The 20,992-nt window shown below is 41.7% G+C and overlaps 1 protein-coding gene across 2 annotated transcripts in view; it reads right to left on the reverse strand.

Annotated features, from left to right (window-relative positions):
* EBF2 (EBF transcription factor 2) overlaps positions 1-14,549 on the reverse strand; it is a 150,437-nt gene extending 135,888 nt beyond the window's left edge. For both annotated transcript variants that reach the window (XM_052805697.1, XM_052805698.1), the window contains exons 1-6: positions 14,385-14,549; positions 11,606-11,762; positions 10,551-10,614; positions 10,199-10,254; positions 9,753-9,826; positions 3,173-3,241 (exon numbers count right to left, since the gene is read on the reverse strand). In XM_052805697.1, coding sequence (XP_052661657.1) covers positions 3,173-3,241; positions 9,753-9,826; positions 10,199-10,254; positions 10,551-10,614; positions 11,606-11,762; positions 14,385-14,515 — 551 coding nt within the window. In that variant the 5' untranslated portion in view covers positions 14,516-14,549. The remainder of the gene's footprint in view (positions 1-3,172; positions 3,242-9,752; positions 9,827-10,198; positions 10,255-10,550; positions 10,615-11,605; positions 11,763-14,384) is intronic.
* Between the last annotated feature and the right edge of the window lie 6,443 nt (positions 14,550-20,992).

A 20,992-nucleotide genomic window follows, 5' to 3' on the forward strand; every position in this document is an offset into this window, starting at 1 on the left:
AATCAGACACAGAACTTGCTAGACCTACGCTATACGCAGCTCAACCTAAAACTGGGTTCCATCTCTGCTCTCCTACCTTATGATGGTCACCTCCTATAGCTCTGAAGATGTTGGTCTTTTCTATGCTGTCCAATCAAACCATGTTTTAACCATGTAGGTCCACACACACAGCTGGAATTACAATGCAGATGGCACCTCCCCAGTGCCAGCCACAATTTTCTCACACACTGTTGCAGCAGGAGCAATGCATATTAATTAATCTAGCCTCAAAGGGAGAACCTAGCACCTTCAGGCAACCAAGTTCTTCTCTGGCCTCCATTTTCCTTCTATTCTAAATGGAAAGTTCTAATCCCGTTTCACTTTGCACACACTGTTTAGACATGGCTCTGCATAAAACAAATGTATTTCTGTAATCCCTTCTCTCTCCGTTTCACATTTTTTTCCACTTCTCTAGAGACATGCTAGAATGTAACAGCTGCATTGTTACATGACAAATTTTTACATTTAGCTATCATCTGAAACAATAAAAAAACCTCTTCATTTCAATTATCATTTATTTTTAAAGAAAACTTGTAGTTAGTTTTAAACTAAGAAAAAACTAAGGCAACGCTGAACTGAAAATCTTACTGTATTTATTGGCCTGCATGACTGCAGATGTTTGCAAGCTGCATTTCAGAAATTATATTCCACCTGCTACCAAGTTCTTAAGCATAGATGTTTTCTTCTAAAGATGCCGCAAAGACCCCCTAAATAAGAACACTGCTGCCCAGATTCCCAAGCTAGTTCAGAACACACATGACTCCAGCAGAGTTTTCTGCTTGTTTGAAAGACAGAAAGATTAGCTTGGGAGAGTGGACTGTTTAGTACAACTCCTAAGTAGTTGTAGTTACTGCTGTGGAAGTGTCTGAGGATGACAGACTAGACAATTAATTCCTCTGCGCACAGACGTGTACAGCATAACTTTGTTACTATATTTCCATTCCATGTGTTGATGTAGTACACAGGATTATCCCTCCTCAAACCTTGTTTAACTGGGTAAAATGGTGGAAGAGAAATAACTGGGAGGGAGTTAGAAATAAGGAGTCGTTTGCTAGATGCTGCACTACTGATTAGTGGTAAAACAAGAAAAAAGATTTAGCTTTGAGTTTAGCTTCTATTCACCACATTGTTCACTAAACCATGCCACCTCCAGACAGCAGTGCAGATCTGTAACCATTTCTTTTCTCTGTGGCCTGAACCTGATTTAGTGACTGCCTTTAAAACCAAGTGAAAAGAGGTTTACTGGGCTGTATCTCTTATTTCTCTCGTTTGTCTTATTACGGCCCCTACTGAACTCCAGATTTCACTTGCAATTTTGAGACACGCACACACAGAGATGAAAGGGAAGAACTGACACTCAACAAGAAACTGCCAGACTGAACCTAGAGGATGCTTCCACACGAAATGAATGCCTATAGGCAGAATGCCTATTGCTGTTAGCAGGGGAGTTACAAATAAAACTTCTAAGCTTAGATCAAGTTAGGAAAGGTTAGGACTCATTGACAACACAGATGACTTGTGATGCACATTTTTACACACAGTTGTTAAAAAGAATAACCCTGTTCTTTCTAATAGTTTCACTTCCATTGCATTTTATACCAACAGATCTCAAATCCCCACAGAAAGCATCAGAACCTTCACTTTGCATGAGAATGGACAGCTTGAGCAAGATGACAAATTCAGTTAGTGGTAGGAACTACCCCCTTCATGGTCTTAACTCATAGGCTAATATATTGCCTTACATCATGCTGCTTCTCCAGCAGTAAGTCAAGTTTCAGAAAATTCAGACTTCAGATTGGAAAGTTCCCAAATGCAGATTCATACCAAACATGAACACAGCCAAAAATAAGCTAGAAATTTCATAGAAAAGGTCAAGATGGCATATCTGGGACTTCTGCTTCTAGTCAGGAAAATGCCCCCCACACCCACACAAACGGCCCAGTTTGCTGGAATTTCCAACTTTGGCCCCAGCCACAACTTGTAAGTACAAAATTAAAAGGGAAAACTGTGTAGTAAAGGGAGTGGAAGAACCCCATCACATCATCAAAGTTCCAAAATTATTTAGATTAACTCTGTGATGAAAAAATGAAGGAAATAATTGTAGATCTTTATTCAAACCAGCGTGACCATTCTGAATGCCAAAACAAATTCACAAGAAATACATGCCAGACACATACAGACATAAAAACTGAATCCACAATCAATCCACTTCAGCATCAGCTCTCCACTGGCCCCTTGTACCAGCAGCTTCAGGGAAAAGAAACTCTTTAAACAGTTACTATAGAATAATCTGGGAGGAAAAGGTTTCTTCCTGGCTTTTCCTTATTTACTGTTCTCCTTCTGGAGATCTTGGCTGTGTACTTCTTTTTGAAACAGCTCTGTCTATTCTTATTTTTCCTTTTTGAATCTTGCTGCACTCCAGATCTCAAACAACACTTTGAGTCAGTGAGTTCCACAGGCTAGTTTTCTAAGCTTCTGAAAATACTCACAATTTTTAATGTGCCAGATCATGATTTAACAAACTGCTGCTCTCCCCTATTTATGTTATTCACCTAGAAACTGGCAAGCAGAACCTAGACCTGGATCTGGAAAATATATATATATATATATATATATATATATATATATATAAAATATATGAAGCTGCTGTTCTACATAAAATTGCTTACAATCCCCAAACCGTCAGTTTTAATCCTGCCTAATACGTTGCACTTCTACCTTTACCCCTTTCTTCCTCCCCACATTTCTACAAAAATATTGTTATTTTGTTAAAGAAAATTACTGAAGCTGCCAGGTTGCTCAAAGCTTTATCTGTCTCAGTAATGCAGTTGGATCATATCCCTGGTGAATATAAAATATTCCAGATGCATACATGGAATATTTGGTCACAATGAAAATTATACACAGAGAACTTAATTTAAGAAACAAACATCAACAATTTTGTCAAGGTAAGCCCAGATGGACTAAAGCTAACCAACTCTTAGGCTGGCATTTTTGTAAAGAATCATGAAGCACAGACATCCCCGAATAGCAGACACTGACACATAACCATCAAGACAGACACTCAGCTGCCTCAAAGCACAAACAACAATTTGGGGTTGCTTCTGTGGGAAAATGAGGATTCATTTCCTACCTGTCAATGATCACGGGGTCAGACGGAGTCTCATTTCTGTTGCCACAACTTTTCTTCTCACAGCACCGACTAGAGAGAGAAAGAAAACCAAAATTAAAGAATGGCTGGGACAGTTGATAGCAAAGCAACCAGCTAAAAGTCTTGTCTGCAAACCTTCAGGACTCAATATATGCCTAGAAGAGTGATCAAGAAAATTCCAGCTAAGGTTTCCGGAAAGGAGAAGAACTAAGGGAATTGGGTGCCCAAGTCCTGGTTGATTCCAGCTGGAGTTTGGCACTTGGCTCCCCGTAGTCTTTTTTGAAATTCCCAGCCAAAAATGAACAGCAATATGGTCACACTTTAGACTAACGTGCTATTTATAAAGGCTTAATAAATGATTAACAGATGTCATAATGACATTACAGGCATGAGTATCATGTGTTATGTATGGTTAAAAGTCCATCAAAAGAAGGTGTTAGAACTGACTATAAGCAACCTAATGATTTGTTATATTCTAATAACTGATTTGTTGATTATTAAATATCTAGCAACCCCTAAGTTTCATACGCCCACAGAAAACTTCAACACTACAGTAGCACCAATGAAAAAACAGAAACTGAACACACTTAGATCCTACTAAGGATCTGAAGAGATGTTTTTCAGGTTGGCATTTCGTCCGTAAATCCCTTTGCAACTGTTTCAGTGATGATAAACCCTTAAGATTAAGCATGTGTTTATACAGATCTTATACTGCATGGCCACCAAAATGATTGTATAGAAATGAGAACTCTCTCTGATGAGCTCACAACATAAAATAAATATATTTATCTGACTTGATAAGAAAACACAAAACAATGCTGTCACCCTCAGGAGCTTGCAGTAAGGTACGTATTGCAGAATAATATCCATGTTATGTCCACATCTATGCGTGTGCGTGCACACATATGCAAAGACAACTGCGTGTGTATAGATGCGCTTGTGTGCACACGTGCACAGATGTGTACGTATATACACAAATACATCAGGAGATGGTACAGAAGAATACAACCTACACTCAGGAACTACTTGATGTTCTTCACTCCCAGTGAATTAAACCTTCTTCAGGAAAGAACAGAACCACTGCATTTCATTTTCCCATTTTTTAATAATAATAAACAAACAGGAAAAAAAAAAAAAAGAGACAGGTTGTGATTTGATTTCCACTGAAATACTCATTGACATGGGTGATGCTCCTTGCATATACACCAGCTGAGTACAAAAGTTTGACAGACTTTAGAAATAGTCCTTGCTCTGAAATTCTCAATTCTAAGAATTTGTAGCAACATAGAAGTCTGTTAGGAGACTTAAGCTGTCTTGATGCTCAGATAGTTTGTTCCAACCAAACCTAACATGGGAGGGGGAGGACAGAGACATCCTAAACTTTAAGTAGACTGTATCAGAAGTCCCATATGCCTCAAAAGTCACCGGATCAGATTCTGCCTTAAGTTATACAAATGCCTTTCCAAATTATGTTTTTCACGTTCTGCTGAGGTTGTTCAAATTTACACATATGGAATCAAGAAATTGTTTAGGTTTTTGTACAGTGGTTTAATAGGTGCTGAATACATTTGCAAAATTCTCAAGTCAGTCTGAATCCCACAGTTTTCCAACTGAGGAGCAATTCCAAGCAGAGCAATTAAAAAAAAAAAAAAAAATTTAAACGCTTGAATTCACTGAAGACAGTACAAAATATGAAAGAGTAGCTTTTTTTCTTGAAATGCCTAATACTCAATTATAAATACCCAAAATAAGCATTCAGACATAAAACCTCTTTCAGATATGAAAAATTTCAAATGCATGCATTTTCTCTTTAAGTTACAGTGTGTCCCAGGAACTTCCCGTTTGCAAGTTGAAATTGCCCAGCAAGATGAGATACAACTAGCAGATCTATTTGAATAGCAGCTCTAACTGTTTCAACATTTCTACATTCCCTTTGCCTCAAACCTGCACTTATTCATCGATGCTAGTCCTTTTAAAATAAAAGGATACACTAAATATTTAAAAATCCCTGGGGCAGACCCTCTAGCTGCTGTAAATTGTCATAGCTCCATCGACTTTAGTGAAGCTATGGTAATTCACACCAGCTAAGAATATCCCACTCTCTCCTTCTCCCAACTTTGTTTTAAGTGCATCTTTTATGCATTTCACTGCCTAATGACTGTTTATTAAGAATTGCATATTTTTGTACTAAAAGCCAAGATGCGAGATGTTTTCTAAAGAAAAAAATAAACCCCCAAAAAGCAGAAAACCCTCCCTCAGAAGAATATAAATTTGGCATGTACTTCTGACACGTCCAATGTAACAATGCATTGGAAATAACACCGGGAATAAATGCCTTGCTGGTTCACACACCACTATAATAAAATGACAAAAAACCCTCAATTTTTAAAATATTTTTGTAGTGTTTTGGTTTGGGTTTTTTTACAGCTAGCTAAAACAGCAGTCATTTCCTCTCTTTGCAGTAATACTAAATGAGATATCCTTTAGTCGTGTAACTTGTGCAGATGGTCATTAAAAAATATTTCTAATTGCACTACACCACAGTAACATTCAAGCAGAATACACCAGCAGTACCTCCACCACACCTCGTCAGCTCATATACTCTTCCCAGAGAGGTTGCCATTTCTTGGCATAGTACGTGTTTTAGGATGAATTATGCGAGACTGGAGTACAACGCGGCAGGGTTCTGAAATAAGCACATCTTCGTTTATTTTAGTTTGCACAATTATTGCAGTTAGGAACTTTACATTTGTAATACCTAGAAATTTTTCTTTTAAAACTGTGGCTTACAGCTAAAGTTCTCCAAATATTTTACAAATATCTACATTCTTATCACACTTGGGTAACAGATTTTTGTTGAAGTGCTACATTTTTTTCCCTTTGACCATAATACTTTTTGAGCCCAAACATATATGAAAAAATTTCTTGATTAGGGAAAACAGTCACTCACTTCCAGTGAATGACTACTTCACACATAAATCAGAGTCCTTTAAAGACTGAGAATGTTTCAAGCCCAGCGTTTTAGCAAAAGTATCTCTTGAATGTTTAAATCCCTGTTTCCAAGTATTTCATTGCAGTATCCAAGCACTAACATTTCCACTGGGTTTGTTTTACAAGTGTTGTCTGTAACAGAATTGACTTGTTCCAATTTAAGTCAATGGTAAAAATCCCAAACTCTGGTGGTCCAGGATCAGGCCTACAATATTCTCTTAAAGCGAATTATTGGCACAACTTCACCAATATTTACATTGCTGCTACAAGGTTGTACTAGGAACATACCTTTAGAGATGCTCATTTGCTTAAACCAAGAATATCAAGGCCTAAGACTTCTATTTTCTACAGCTTTTCTTATTATACTTTCCCCTCTAACTAGATCTACATGGGAAAAATAACGGTTTACATTACAAACAGTCCTGAAAAAAACTAAAAACAAACACAGAGACCAAAAAGCTACCACAGACACCACCAGATCTACAAACTGAATACTCCAGAAGGCTCATGTCAAAGGCAAACTTGCATCCTTTCCGTCCTCACACTTGACTAAAATGCTTTTAAAATTCAGCCCTCAACTTCCCTCCCCTCACTCCCCACCAAAAAAAAAAAAAAAAAAAAAAATCTGTCTCTAATTTCAAACTCAAATAAGCTCACAGCATGGTGGCCTTTGTTTTGTTTTCTTCTCCCCAACTCCTCCCTGCAATTGCATAACAAAAGTGTCTAAATTCACACCATCTGGCCGATAAAGACACAGGCCCCAGTGGCCGCCTGGCCCAGCTGATTAGAGCTCCCGTCTAGTCTGAGCCTTGTGGCGAAAGTCACAGCTGTGGGGCTTGCTTGCACTCAATACAACTCTGTTATTAGCCAGCTGTAGGCCCTGAGACTACTTCTGTTCAAATTATAATACCTTTTAACCCTCTGAGCATTGAGGGCATAGGGGGTTGCTGGCAGCAGCATAACAACTAGTTTCCTCTTAGTCAATAATTGGAAGAAAAAGAAGAGGAGAAAAAAAGTTATTCCAGGAGAGGAGACTGTTTACCTTGATTTCCAGCCACCGGGGGGAAAGACTGTGTATTTTAGACAGACCCACCTAATAGGAACAGTTCCCGTTAGGCTGTAATAACCCAAATGAAAAATTTCAGATCTGCAAATAAATAAAGCCTCTCACTGAACGCACTAATTATTGAGAGTCGAGAGTTTAACTTTCAATTGGTATGACAGATTGTTGTAGCCGTATCAATATTTAGACAACTTTCCTGCTAAGCATGCATCTGTCACTGTCTGAGTGGAAGATGCGGAGTTCCGGATGCAGTTGTCTCTATACAGCAAGAATATCTGCCTGTGTGATTACACACAAGAAAATACCAAAAAAAAAGCCTACCTTCAACTAGGAGCAGACAGGCAGACCCTTCTTTTTAAAAACAGTAGGCATCAATTTGGACAGCAGAGTGGGTACAGTGCATTAAATTTTTATATACTGTTACTAATGCAAACTAAACTAGGGGCTTTAAAAATTGATGCTGCCACTTAAGCAGCACACAATGAGGAAGATTTTATTATTGTACTTAAAAGAAATAAAATAAAATGTCAAGTTTAACTGGAGTTGGATCCATTCCCTTGGCATTATTCAAAGTGATAAGCGTAATGCCTCTTCAGAATACGCAGCATCCTGTTCAGAGACACTTTAGGAAAACACGACATTTAAAAATCAAATGTCTTGATTAGGTTACACAGCACTTTTGATTTTGTTCACTAATCTGTGTTTTACATGGAAAGGACGTCCCTGAGTTGTAATTCTCCCTTGGCTAATCTATCAAGCAGGAGAGAGTTCAGTATAATCAGAATAATGGTTTACATTTGTAGAACACTACCTTAAATCAAGCACGGAATATGTTTATAGGCATCAGTGGAGGCCAGGTATACAAAGGCTGAACAGAGCGTTTGATACTATAAAGGCATGGAGAGGAAGCAGGGGAAAAAGCCAAATTAATTTTATTTTAAAGAAGTACATTTGGATGGGAAGGTGCTGGTGTTTGCTGAAATATTTTAACTTCTAAAATAGAACTGCACTCTGTACAAGAGTGGAGAAAGCTGAAGTATGCTAACTGTTATTTTGTTATCACAAACCGGGACCCAACCGCATAGCAATTCAAAGATTTTTCTTCTCTAATATCCACCTAGTTATAGTGAAGACTTTCAACAATAAGGACAGCATATATATTTAAATACGTACGCAAGTTCTAGATGTGCCAGAGAGTAATATATATACACCTTTGATCTTTGCTACTACATCTACAGGTCCTCGTAGAGCGCACCATATGCGTATCTCATATATGATATACACTGTGTTTATGCATGCATATGTGAATGTTGGTCAAAAGTAACAATGCTCATTTTCTTAATTAATGAGAGCAAAGGCCAACAGATAAACACTGTACATTTACTTGATTCTTATTACATTTAAAAAGTAATGGAATAGTTGACATAATTGTTAAGTACTGAAACTGAGACTTTCCCTTGACAAGAAGTCTGTCCACATAAGCTGCTCTTACTACTATATTAACTGAAAAGGCTACTTTAAAAAAAAAAGTAGCAAACTGCAACATTAAAAGAAGCAACATTCAAACAGCTTAACCCCCTCCCACTAACACACACACACAAAAAAAAAAAAAATCACAAACTGTGTTTAATAAAGGTCAAGATTGGTTTTGCCTTTCATTTTATGAAAGAACATTCTATGCACAATTTAACACATTTTAATATAAGAACATTGACTGTTTGCATTGTTACATGATTGAAAAAAATTTAATTACATGAGAACAGGAAAAGTAATAAGTTACCATGGAAGCATGATGTACATACATAAGGTACATGTAACTTCAGACTTATACAGATGTTATTAAAAACATCCTCAACTCATTTTCACCTCTAATTTATAACTTTACATGCTAAAAATAGTGTCTTTTCAAATTGAAAGGTGGAAGTCCCCCAAATATTGCTTACATAGTATAGAAAAGAAGGATTTGTGTTTTAGTTTGAGGGGTTTCTTTTTTTGGTTGGGGTAGAAACAAGCAAAATTAAAGAACATTAATGAAAATTAAAATTTTTCACCAGAGAAAATTACATGAAGAATGCCTTTTACTTTCCAGGCAAAAATCTAAGTTAATCTGCTCATTCTCAAAAGGTGAACAGAAATTTTGTAAGAAATAAGCATATGAAAAGTCTTGATTTAAACAACACACACAAAGGCCTAGTTTAAACAAAAATAGCGCAGCTCAGACTGTGGATATGGGGCAGTAAAACAAAACAAAAAAAACCAAAAAACCAAAACCAAACCAAAAAACCCCACACCACACAAAAAACCCCCAAACAAATATCTGTACTGAACTGAAATCAAGTATTATCCACATGTAAAAAGAAAGTCCTCCTACACAAAGAATTTCCCTGACTCAACAACAAACAACAAAAAAATCAAACTCTTCCTACCTACAACTTCATCATAAAGGCCATTTTGGCATCTATGGAAACAAATTTAACAAATGATATGCTGTTAATAAAGTCATCTTACCTGCACATGACTTCATGGGTAAGCAAAACTCTGCACATTTCAGGATTCTTATTCTGTCCTTCGTAAGTTATGGGCTACAAAAATTAAGACAAGGTGTAAGCCAGTAGCATCAAGGTGTTACTTATTTGTCATAATATTCAGATCTGAGGTGAAGGCTTTTAACCATTGCTTGCAAATAAATATCTTCCCCCAAAGCCTTTATGAGCAGGGAAAGCAGCTTATACATAAATATTGATAAAAAATGGATAAAAACCTACAATCCACAGAGGAAAAAAAAAGAGACTTAGGATAATTACTTCTCAATTGCCCTCAAAAATAAGGTCTGCAACACAGACGAACAGGAGACAAAAAAGAACCAGAGAAGAAAAAAACATGCAGGGCAACCTGAAGAAAAAAGGAAGGATGAGGCAGGACAGGATAGCATGGCACATATTAGCTATGCTCACCTGCTTAGTGACTGAATCGATGAGTCTAACATACAGATCCTGTTCAGTCCTGACACCTAGAGCGAGAAAGAAGAGTAATAAATAATGCTGTTACATGCATCTTTGCCTAAACATCAGAACAAACCCATTTAATCTAGTACGTTATTAAACATCCTTAGAAAGACCATTTAGTTTTGATTCCTCTAGTGTGTTTCCCAAGCCCATCCAAAGCAGGTAAACTTCAGAGCCCATCCCTACACTGAAGGGACAACATGCAAGGGAATTTCTGTATATTTTAGAAATCATACTGACAGCACCTACAAACCTTGCCTCACTGTACAACCTACAGAAGGTGACTGGAAAGGGGACTCACCATTGCTATAAAGCAGTTGGAGTTTGTAATGCGTGCCGTTGTTTGTCTTTTCATTGCCTTGCTCCTGAAAGAGAGAATTAGAAAAAAATTCTTCCAGAACTTACACTTGGCACATTTAAAATGCAAAAGCTAATAATCATGATGGAAGTGACAACAAAGTTCATTAAAATTCTGAGAGGTGAATCCAATGATTGGGATATATTAACCTTCCGAATGACCCAGGACAAACTACAAAATACTGCTGACATCTTTTCCTGTAGGAGTTCAAGAACTTCTTTTCCTCTCTTATTTGCTATTAAGCTCTCAACTTTTTCAAGGCAATACACTGAGACGAATTTGTACATTTCAAGTTAGTTAATATAAAGCAGATTGATAGTGGGAAAGCTCAGTGGGTTTTGGTTTTAATGTGTCCATTACTTTGCAATAGTGTTATTTTGAGTCATTACATTTATTTCCTGAAGGCTGTGTTACAGGAATGTTTCTTGCATGTTTTTTTTATTGTAATTTCCTAGAAGATAATTATTTATGAGCGTCCTTCATAATTAAAAAAATCTTGTCCATGACTAAGAAAGTAATTGTAAAACAATGTGAAGTGGTCAACACATGGATTTAAAATCCAAAAGCAAATGCTTTTCAAGTCCTGCCATTGACTTTGGAGTCTTAGGAAATACATATAATCAAGCTCAACAGACAATATGACATATTACAGGTCAGATTCCACTTCTGTTAGGGTACTAATGAAACTTGGCACATCTGGTAGGTACCAAAAAAAACCCAGAAAATCACATTTGTCCCCGTGAAATTTTTTTTTATTCTATTTTTAGTGGGTGTATGAAATTCCCATTGTATTCCCGATACAGTAGAGGCTCGCAAGCCTTTTTAACTACAGCAGCACACAGAGGGCAACATCTCTACCAAAGCACCTGAAGACTTGACCAAGAGCTGGTTGTATTTTGCTAGGGACCACAGGTATTAAAAGTTAGCAGCTCAACGGGGGAGAAGAAAAGATCAAATTTAGAGAGGAAAAGAGGAAGAAGAAAGATAACAAGCCTTACTTTATCATTTTCTACAAAGTCCACAAAAGCTGTCCTCTCTATTTCCACGGGCTGCCCCTGTCTGTCGTAGAGAGCCAGAACAAAGTGAAAGAAATTGGATTTCCTCAAGTTGGAGGGTGGCTGCTTTTCAAAGTGAGCTCTGGACAAAGCTACTCCGCTGTGGAGGAAACATACGGGATGGGGTGTGGGGGGAGAGACAAAGACATTACCAGGTTGTGCAGTAGTCACAGCAAAACAACAACAGAAAAGGCAGAACACATTCGGAGAAAAGCCGGGAATCCTCCATCCACCTTGTGCGAGTGCCACACGAGGTTACCAAGAGTCACTTGTCATCACCGGTGCCGACCTGGGCTCCTTCCGATGGCCGCGGGCACGCTCGGCGGCTCCGCTTTCCCAGCGGGACGGCGGGGAGGGCTGGAAGCGGCTGCGGCCGAACACGGAGCCGGGCCGGGGAGCAGCGGGGGGGGGGGGCAAGGGGCGATGCCCGACTTGGAAGCTGTCATTGTAACGCTGCTTTCGCTTGGCCCCGGTCTCTTTATAGTTACGCTCCGAGGACAAGAATAATTTACAGACCCCGAATGTTAAGAGATGGGTTATTGCTAAATGCAGTTAAGTGGTTTACTTCCTCCTCTACCTATTTTCTTCTTGCCTGTCACACTCATTTCTGGGATGCAACGCGCAGGGTGGGAAGTAGATGGAGCATATCAGAGAGTCTGGAAGTGCTATCTGTACATCCCAGCATCGTGCACTTTCCCTGTAGGAGAAGACAAGCGACCTTAAAATGTTTCCTACCAGCGGACTGTCAACTTGAGGGCACCTACACTTTAGGTAAAAGACAACTAGTTTCAAGCAGAGCATCCACTTGCCTCGGCAGTGAAGTTTGTCAATGCAGTCTTTAGTCACTGACCTATTTGAACCGATGCCCGGGTCTTCAGTTTCTGACTTAAATGGAGAGAATTTAGACCCAAGTTTAGTAGCCCTTCCCCAAATCTTGTCCCTGACTGCAGAAAACGCAGCGACATTTCCCACACATTTCCTGGTTTGGCAAGATTCAAACGCTTTCGCGTATCCACAATATCCCTAAAAGCAGCTACATTTCTTAGTGAAACTAGTTGTAGCTCCCTCTCCCTAATGCCGATTTCTACCTGCTGCAGAGAAAATGGGTGCACGTGAGCACCTCCATGTTACTTAATAGACAGATTAAGTCTATCTGCCTGACAAGTTAGGAGTCGTAACAGCTTCGGATTTCAGTCCCCAAAATAGCTCCACTGCACTGGCAAAAGTGTTTGACTCTTTCGGAGAACTACAGATGTTTCCCTGTGTTTTCCATTGCCAAATCGGTACAGTGTGAACTCACCACATCCGCCACAACTGCACCTAGTTTGGGGCTTCCTCTCATTCTGCATTTAAGAACTCTGATTTCTTGGTTTCTTACGGATCTCTGAAAAAAAACTGGCGATGCCCCCACCCAGCACAATGCGACTGTATCTCCACCGCTCCCGCGAATTAGAGGCTTCTTAGGAGCAGTTTCCTTTTACTTTCGGTTTCCCCAGGAATAAACCTCTCTCCCCCCCCCATCGTATTTATTAAACCGTCTATCGACATTCATAAAACTCTGATAACTCCTCCCATAGCGCTTGGAAAACCTTGCTCACAGATCAGGCCGTGGGTGGGGGCATGGATGTACTATTTCTATAACGTCCCTGTTTCATTTGAAGTCCCATCTGCTGTTACACGCCCTTCACCTTGTCTCTATACTAAATAAAACCCAACTTATTCCCGGGACCAATTTAGCCTTCCCCGACGCTACTACCTTTTTTTTTTTTCCAGGTTTGGTTTGGTGTTTGTTTTTTTTTTTTTTGAAAGGTATCCAGAGAGCGAGGAGGAAAAAAATATTTTACCTAAAAGGGTTTTCATCGTCTTAGCCCTAAGGGGAAGAGACTGGAATAACGGTCCTGTGCCGACTTGGCTGGGAAGAGAAAATAAAAGGCGGGGGGGAAGCTAACCCGCCCGACCAAGTAAGAGACAGACAAGCCCCCAGTTCGGTGTGTTCACTAGCATTTCAGATGAACAGAGATCTTTGGTCCACGCAGGCAGGTGCTACACGCAAACCAGCGTGAGGTTTGAAGGGGGGCCGAGCAGGAAGCCCGCAGGCTGTGCCGCGGCGCTGCCAAACTGTCGGCGCGTCTTCCCTTGCTGCGAACTCCCTTTCTTCCTCCAACCCGTGCCCTGCTCGCTGCCTGCCTGTTTTAGTCAGCCTCGAATCCAGGGGTTAAGATTTCGCCAATGCCTACGGTAGCTACAGAGCCACTTGAATTAAGTAAAACAAGATGGGCCGGGGAAGGGGGGGGGGGGGAAGGCGCGGGGAAAGATCTACATTTAAGTTAATTCTAACTTGGTCCATTCCTATTCGGCTGTCTGACCCAGAAAGCGGGAAGGAGTAGTCTGTATCGCTAGGTACAACCAATCCACCCCCACACGCACCTCCCTTGTGCAGAAAAAGAAAGAATGATCCGATCTCTCTGTCATCTGATCCCCGCACTGGATTTTAGGACTGTTGATGCTCTCCGGTTTTGGAGCGCTTCTCCCTAGCTCTAGCTGTACTACCTTGAATTTTCACTGACTAGAGGAGACTTGGAGGGGGACAGAAAGGGAGAAAATAAATTTAATAGCAAATGCAAACAACAACACGGAGTAAAGAAAAGGTTTGCTTAAAAAAAAAAAAAACAAAAAACAAAAAAGAGCGGGGGAAAAGTGGGGGAGAAATAGTCACGGTTACCTTTGTGCTGCTACGTTTGCATCCACAACCCCAACGTTTCTGACCCAGGACCTGACGGAATCCATTTCAGAACCTAGAGATTTATCTTTCAGAATTGGTCCTCTTCCTAAAGTATCTTGAATCCCAAACATTTAAAAAGGCTATTCCAACTAGCAACAGTTTCCTTTTGGGAGATAAGGGAGGAGAAAGGGGGGGGGGGGGGAACAAAAAAAAAAAAAAAAAAAAGACGCAGCCTTTGAAATTGACACACACAAATCCCAGGAAAGCGGCGAAGTTCAGCTTTAAAACCAACTTCTTCTGCTTTTAAATGCTACGTGTTTCTAATGCCTTCAAATAGGGAAAAAAGTTTTTCCTCTTGCAAAGTAAAAGTTATGCTGATTCAGTCTTGCCTGGTATCATCCTTCAAACGCAGGAAACTGCATCCAGAAACTGATCGCTGTTAACAAGGATCACCTGTTTCTCAACAGACAGAGGGAGAAGGATTGATTGCAGCCTAATCCAGGAGGAAAAAAAAAAAAAAAAAAAGGAGCGGGATAAAGTGTAAGAGAAAGGAAGAAATGGAGCTAAAGAGAGTCTGATTACACACTACGCCTGGGAAGAGCCGCTCCTTCCCAAACCGGTCACCATGAATGGGTTACAGCAATGGGAGCAGACATACCGGGAAGGGGGAGGAGCCTCTTCCCAAATAAGGGCTTTACATTTGCATAGCCTCCTCCGATTGGAGGGCTGCGGGCAATCCCGCGGCCGCTCTGCCCTCGCCTCAGCCCCCGGCTCCCAGCAGTCCCCCCCCCCGTCCCCGGGGCGGGGGGCAGCGAGGCCGGAGCGAGCCGGCGGCCGGCGGGGAGAAGCGCGCCCGGCGCCGCGCTCACCCCGCTGCAGCCTGAGCCCGGGCGGGCTAACTTTTTAATTTCGTGTCCTAGCCCGTCAGCCCCGCACCAAACCGTCCTGCCACAGAGCAATTAAACCGGGCTACAAGCAGCAATCTCGAGGAAGCTGCTCCGTACCGTAATAATAAAGCAATCGCACAGGTAGTTGGCTGGCTTGCTTTCGGGCGCGGTATTTAAAAATACACCGCTCGGAGGGAACGAACCGGGTCGCGGTCGCAATGCCTGCGGGGGCTCGGCACGCAGAGACTGCCCGTGCGAGCGAGAGCGAGCGAGGGAGACGGCAACGCACCCAGAAGACCCCGAAGTTCTCACTGTACGCGAGCTGTCAGCTCTAGCCTTAAAACTTTTTATAACCTCCTCTGTAGGCGAAATTTCCCATTAAAGGAAATTGGAGCTCTCCCCAGCCCAGCCCGCTGTGAACCAGGACGATACCTGCGTCTGCTTTTTTTTTTTTTTTTTTTTTTAAAACCACTCTGCTTGGTGATATTTTCCTCCTGGCCCTTTTGTATTCTGATCTGTGTATGGATCTGCCTCTGAAATCTATATAACACCAACGCGAAAACAGATTTCAAGACAATGAATGCAAATCTGTGCTCAGAGACCATCTGCCAGATGAGGGAATCAGATGTTCGGTAGTTAAAGGGACAGCGCAAGGATTTCCTGGACTCATTATGTGCAGCTCCTCTCTTTAACCTGCTTTATTATTTTTTTTTTTAACGGTATAGAACTATAATTTCCATTTCAGAATAAATCTTAACTCCTTCCATCCACCTTCAGCTTCATTTCAAAAAGCCACCTTTCTAGTAAATGCTAGATTATTTTCCTGGAGTTTCCTACAGTTCTCCCCAAAAAATGGCAAATTAAAATCTTCCCATAAAACTTTCATAAAAACGTATCCTTAATTCAGGCACGACTGAGGGCAAAGCCGGGACTCCGAATTATTCTGTCTACATAAGTGACAGACATGGTATTGGATGAACTAATACATCTCACACAATCTTTGTTCAAGGAAATTTACCATGCTAACCCACCTCCCCAAATTGATAAATATGCAGTAAGTGATTTTGCCAGGTTAGCAAAAGGCGAGGCTGGCGGGTTTTTAACATTAAAGAAAAGCAACAGCAGTTTGGTGGCGTTATAGAGCGGAGGCCAACCTTCCAAGATAGGATCTTAGCACCTTTGAGATGCGGTTTCTCAGTACAAAAAAAAAACCCAATCCAACCAAACAGGGTAAGATATTCAAACAAACAAAAAAAAAAAGTGAGAAAACAAGAACGATGTAAATGTACAGGCGGTGGTAAGGCGTATTATGGTGATTTTTTTTTGGGGGGGGGCCCTTTCGCAATAGGCGTGGGTACATTTCCTCGAATAAAAGCCCCCTCTTTGTACTAAGGTCATTTTTGGCAATGCCACTCCGACCGTTTCTGCATTTATTCTTAAACCTGGGGCAGGGACGGAAGGGGAGGGGGCGGAATTCCCACTCGATCTAACCTTGGCCGATGCATTCATAAGGAGAAAATGTTTCCTAATACCCCAGGTCCCTCGCTCCTAGCGATAAAGCCGAGTCTGTCCCCGTAACGCGTTGAAGGGAGCCCGGTCGGATCCAACCCAGATGCTTTTTCAGTTCCAGCCTAGGCGCTTGAGAAACCCCCGTGGGCGGCCGGGCGCGCCCGGCGGGACCGTGCCGGCTTTGGGAACAATGGGGACTCGTGTGCCGCGGCCCCCGGGGAGCCGGGCTTTTCGGGATTCATGGCGGGTCAGAGGGCAGCGGCGCAGGTCAGAGGAGATGCACTCTATTCGCCCCAAACAGCTGCCACCAGAATTTTGCACTTCAGGGATAACCGAAAGGAGCCTTCCCCTCCTGCCCCAGCGGGGGCTGCTCGCCGTGGGGCACCCTCCCCACGCCGCGCCCGACGAGGCGGGGGGGGGGGGGAAGCGCTGCGCTGCGGGCGGCAGAGCCCCGCGCCTGGCCGTCTCATCGGCTCCTGGTCCTCAGGAAGCGCTTGCAGGGGGAGAATTTTCTCCCGCCAACTAAGTTTCTCTCCTTTTTGCAGCGTATCTCAAAAGGACCGGAGTTCTTAAACACTTCTGAAATTGTGAACTCCTCAACTAGATTGCCCATTTCAAGCACTTGGTTTAAAGGCAGTTTGGGAAAAGCCCACCTCTGGGACCCTTCTGATGTAAACTCGCTGCGTAAAAGCAGCGTTTACACTAGCGCAACCGCCGCTTAATTCGGGGTTGCACTTCAGAGGTTTCTGCGGTTCGGCTAAGAGAGCCGGTTCCACCGGCAGGTAAATGGCACCATAGAACTCCGGGAGGGATGAGCGCGTTGGCTCGGGGAAAAAAACCCGCAAGACCTGACGAGGACACCTCGGTGAAGAGAAGGAAGCCTCCAGCAGCCCATCTTCCGCGTGGAACTTGCGCCCGCTCCCAAATACAATTTAGAGGCACGACTAAGAGCACGCCGAAGGCTTGGGGAAAGGGTTTCTCCGAGCCGAGCGGCGCCGAGAGGGGAAACGGCTCTACGCGAGGCGCGGTGCGGAGCGGCTGCCGCGCACGAAGGGAGCGCGCCGCGGAGCCGCCCCGGGGCGGGCAAGGGTGTCGGGCCGCGCACCCCCCCCCCCCCCCCCCCGCGCCCGCCGGGGCTCCCGCCCGCCCGCCCAACTTCCACGGGCGCCGCGATGCGCGGCTTTCATTCGCGTGAATCGCTCAAAGCGATTTTCTTCCTCGTCCTAAAAAGAAGAAGGGGGTGGGGGCGAGGCAACTGGTTCGGTGAGCGCTGATCGTTTCCTTCTGGAGGAAGAGCTGTTCCCCTCAAGACTGCCACACTCGTTGCCACATGCCGGGGTCAAAATGACAGGTGAGGCAGTTTTGACGGGGTAAAGCGAGATGCTCGTCTTGGTTCGGCTTATAGCGACGTCGTTTTACACACCGGAGTCAACTTTGACGACTCGACACATCTTAGCGACTCCGAGCAGGAAGAAACATATATGCTGAAGATAATACTTAAGCTCTTTAAAAGCATCACCTTCAACTACTACTGTTTCCTCTCACATTTAAGGAGAAAATGTCAACGAGGAAGTTAAACTACACCTAAAGACGACACTCAGAAGGAAGCATCTCATTCTTGTTCCCCTTCAGTTGTGAGAATTCACCATCCTTCAGGTGTCTCAAGGGAACGAATCGTAGGTTAAAATTACCTATGTCAGAATGGAGAAGGATAACTAGTCTTTCCCTCTTTATCCAGTCATCTCCCTGGAAGGTTCATTTTTCTGGTACACCTGTACCAGGAAAATAAATGTGCCCGTTATAAATGTTCCTTTAAAACTTTAAGCTGTTAACATCTTAAGTCATTTGCAATGCAAGTGATTCGCGTTCAAGCACACATCAATCACGTGTTTGGCAATATAACGGTATTTGCCAAACAAAGTAGTCCCCGAAAATAACTTTTGAGAGCCTAACATAAGCATAAACAAAATATCTACTTGCACGGGATACCCTGCAACAGAAACGTGGCTACAAGAAACAGGAACAGGCTGTGTTCTAACTCGTGTAATGAGAAGGGTATGGAGGCTAGTCAGAGCACTACGTACAGAACTGGATTAGAAGTCTGCTCCGACAGATGCAAGACTACTCCCGATTCGCAAGACCCTCGATTTACCAGAAATAACAACATACATAGCTTAAGGAAGAAAAAAAGCTTCTTAAAACGTTTTTAATATGAGAGGTTCAAAGCAGTTCAGGTGCATGCAACTAAGTCATGAAAGCAAATCGAGCTCTTAACTGTGAATGGAAAATGCAAAACAAGGACTTAAGTACTGAAGTGCTTTTGGTTATTTTTATTGTAAGCCCGGTTTTATATTATAATCAACATACAGGCTCTCTCAGAAGAGAACTCCCCCATTTGGTTTCTGGAAAAAAGTTTAACCCCCAAGTATAAAACAATTGATCCTCTCCACACACACCACACACCCCTCCCATGCCATTAGCAAATGACCAGCAACATGGTTTTATAGCTGTAAAATCATGAGCTATACCTGGTTTCTCCCTCTTTCTCTCCCCCTTCCCTCTTGCATCATAAAGGCACTATTTACTGGAGGCACCTCTCCACACTGATCAGCGCTCACAACTCTCCACACTGATCAGCGCTTGCAAAACGTGCAAGTTTCAGGGACTCTACTGATCACGTTTATAAGCAGTGAACAAAGGAATGCTTTCAAACTTACAAATGCATAAGAAAACATTTAATAACTTCTTCCCCACCTCATCTTTCCCAAAAGAGAGAAAATATTGTATCCATCAGATCCTCTTTTGAGTCTCCCATTCATTCCAGTAAGTAGGTGCTTTTTTCACTAGAACAGAAAAACACATCTGCTAGGTTTTATATCCAACTTTTTTTTTTTAAAGATACTTTTACTGCCTTTTGCCTAGCATGGTTTTTGGAACACGTTAGCAAATAATATTTTACCATCGGGAGTGTATGTTCCATTTTATTTTATAATGCAGATTTGAGAAGTCTTAGTGCTGAAGTTTGTTTTTCTAACCACATGGAGGTTTGAAGCAACAAGCACATTCAGGAAAAATACTTTAAGTGGGTATATATTTGTGCTGGGATCCTCTCTCTCATTTTGCAGTTTATGGAAAGCAATCAAGGTCAGCTTTTCAATATGTCTTTGTATATAAACTATCTAAAATATTCACCAGGAAGAAGAGAAGTTTAGGTTATCATAGCCTTTCTAGTTCCAGGTACATACTTATAACCCAACTCCAGCTGTCAAGCAGAGCCTCCACAAGCAACTGGATAAATGCAGACATACTGGAGAACAAAATTAAATTTATTCATTAACATATGAACCAAATAAAAAGTGGTCCCCAGTATTACAAACATTCTTATACTGGCACTTAACCTATATTAGTCACTCGAGTGGTCTTACAAGAATTACTTGACAATATACATATGCTTAACCTCATGCTTAAACATCTGTACAGTGAGGGCCTGATTTTTATTTCTTGACTCAACTCAATGCAGCTCTGTCTTAAAACAGGTGTCTAACTTTAATTACATGAATAGTCACTCTGAAGTGATGCCACAGGGACACTTCGCCTGCTTAAAAGTCAGCAAACCTTAAGCAGCTTGCTAGATAAAACCTAGATTTTTGAAGTGTTTAAAAATGCAAAAATTGCAAACACCTGTAAATTTCTTGAGTTCTTTCCTGTAGCACAGTCTAACATTTTAATTTGGACACTCTCAAGTTACAGTAATACAAAACTACTTTGACACAAACTCATACTGTAGCAGGAATATGCAAATTGTTTTTAATTCCAAATTTGCCAGTTTTGCCTCTGATTAATAGAAAAGGGGGGCACATATCTAATGCCTATCTTCTTTTAGTGATTGGCTGAAAGAACAGCCTCCAGCTAGGGCTAGCTACCTAGAAAAGCTTCAGCTTCCAAAGTTCTGTCATCTTCCAGGCATATACATACATATATATGCATATATACACACACACATACCAGAGTCTTCTCAAAGAAATATTTGTTTTCGAGAAAGAACGCATACCGATTTTCATCCTCACATAAAACTCAGATAAGTAAGTAGACCCACCTCTGGCTTTCCACTAACCTTTCACTGTTTGGATAAATCCAGAACTTCACCACACGCAAAACCAGAGAAAGTTACAGGGCTTGGTTCAACGCCTAGCACATTGTTGCAAACATTTT

Source organism: Harpia harpyja, chromosome 13, assembly GCF_026419915.1.
Source record: "Harpia harpyja isolate bHarHar1 chromosome 13, bHarHar1 primary haplotype, whole genome shotgun sequence".
Taxonomy (NCBI): domain Eukaryota; kingdom Metazoa; phylum Chordata; class Aves; order Accipitriformes; family Accipitridae; genus Harpia; species Harpia harpyja.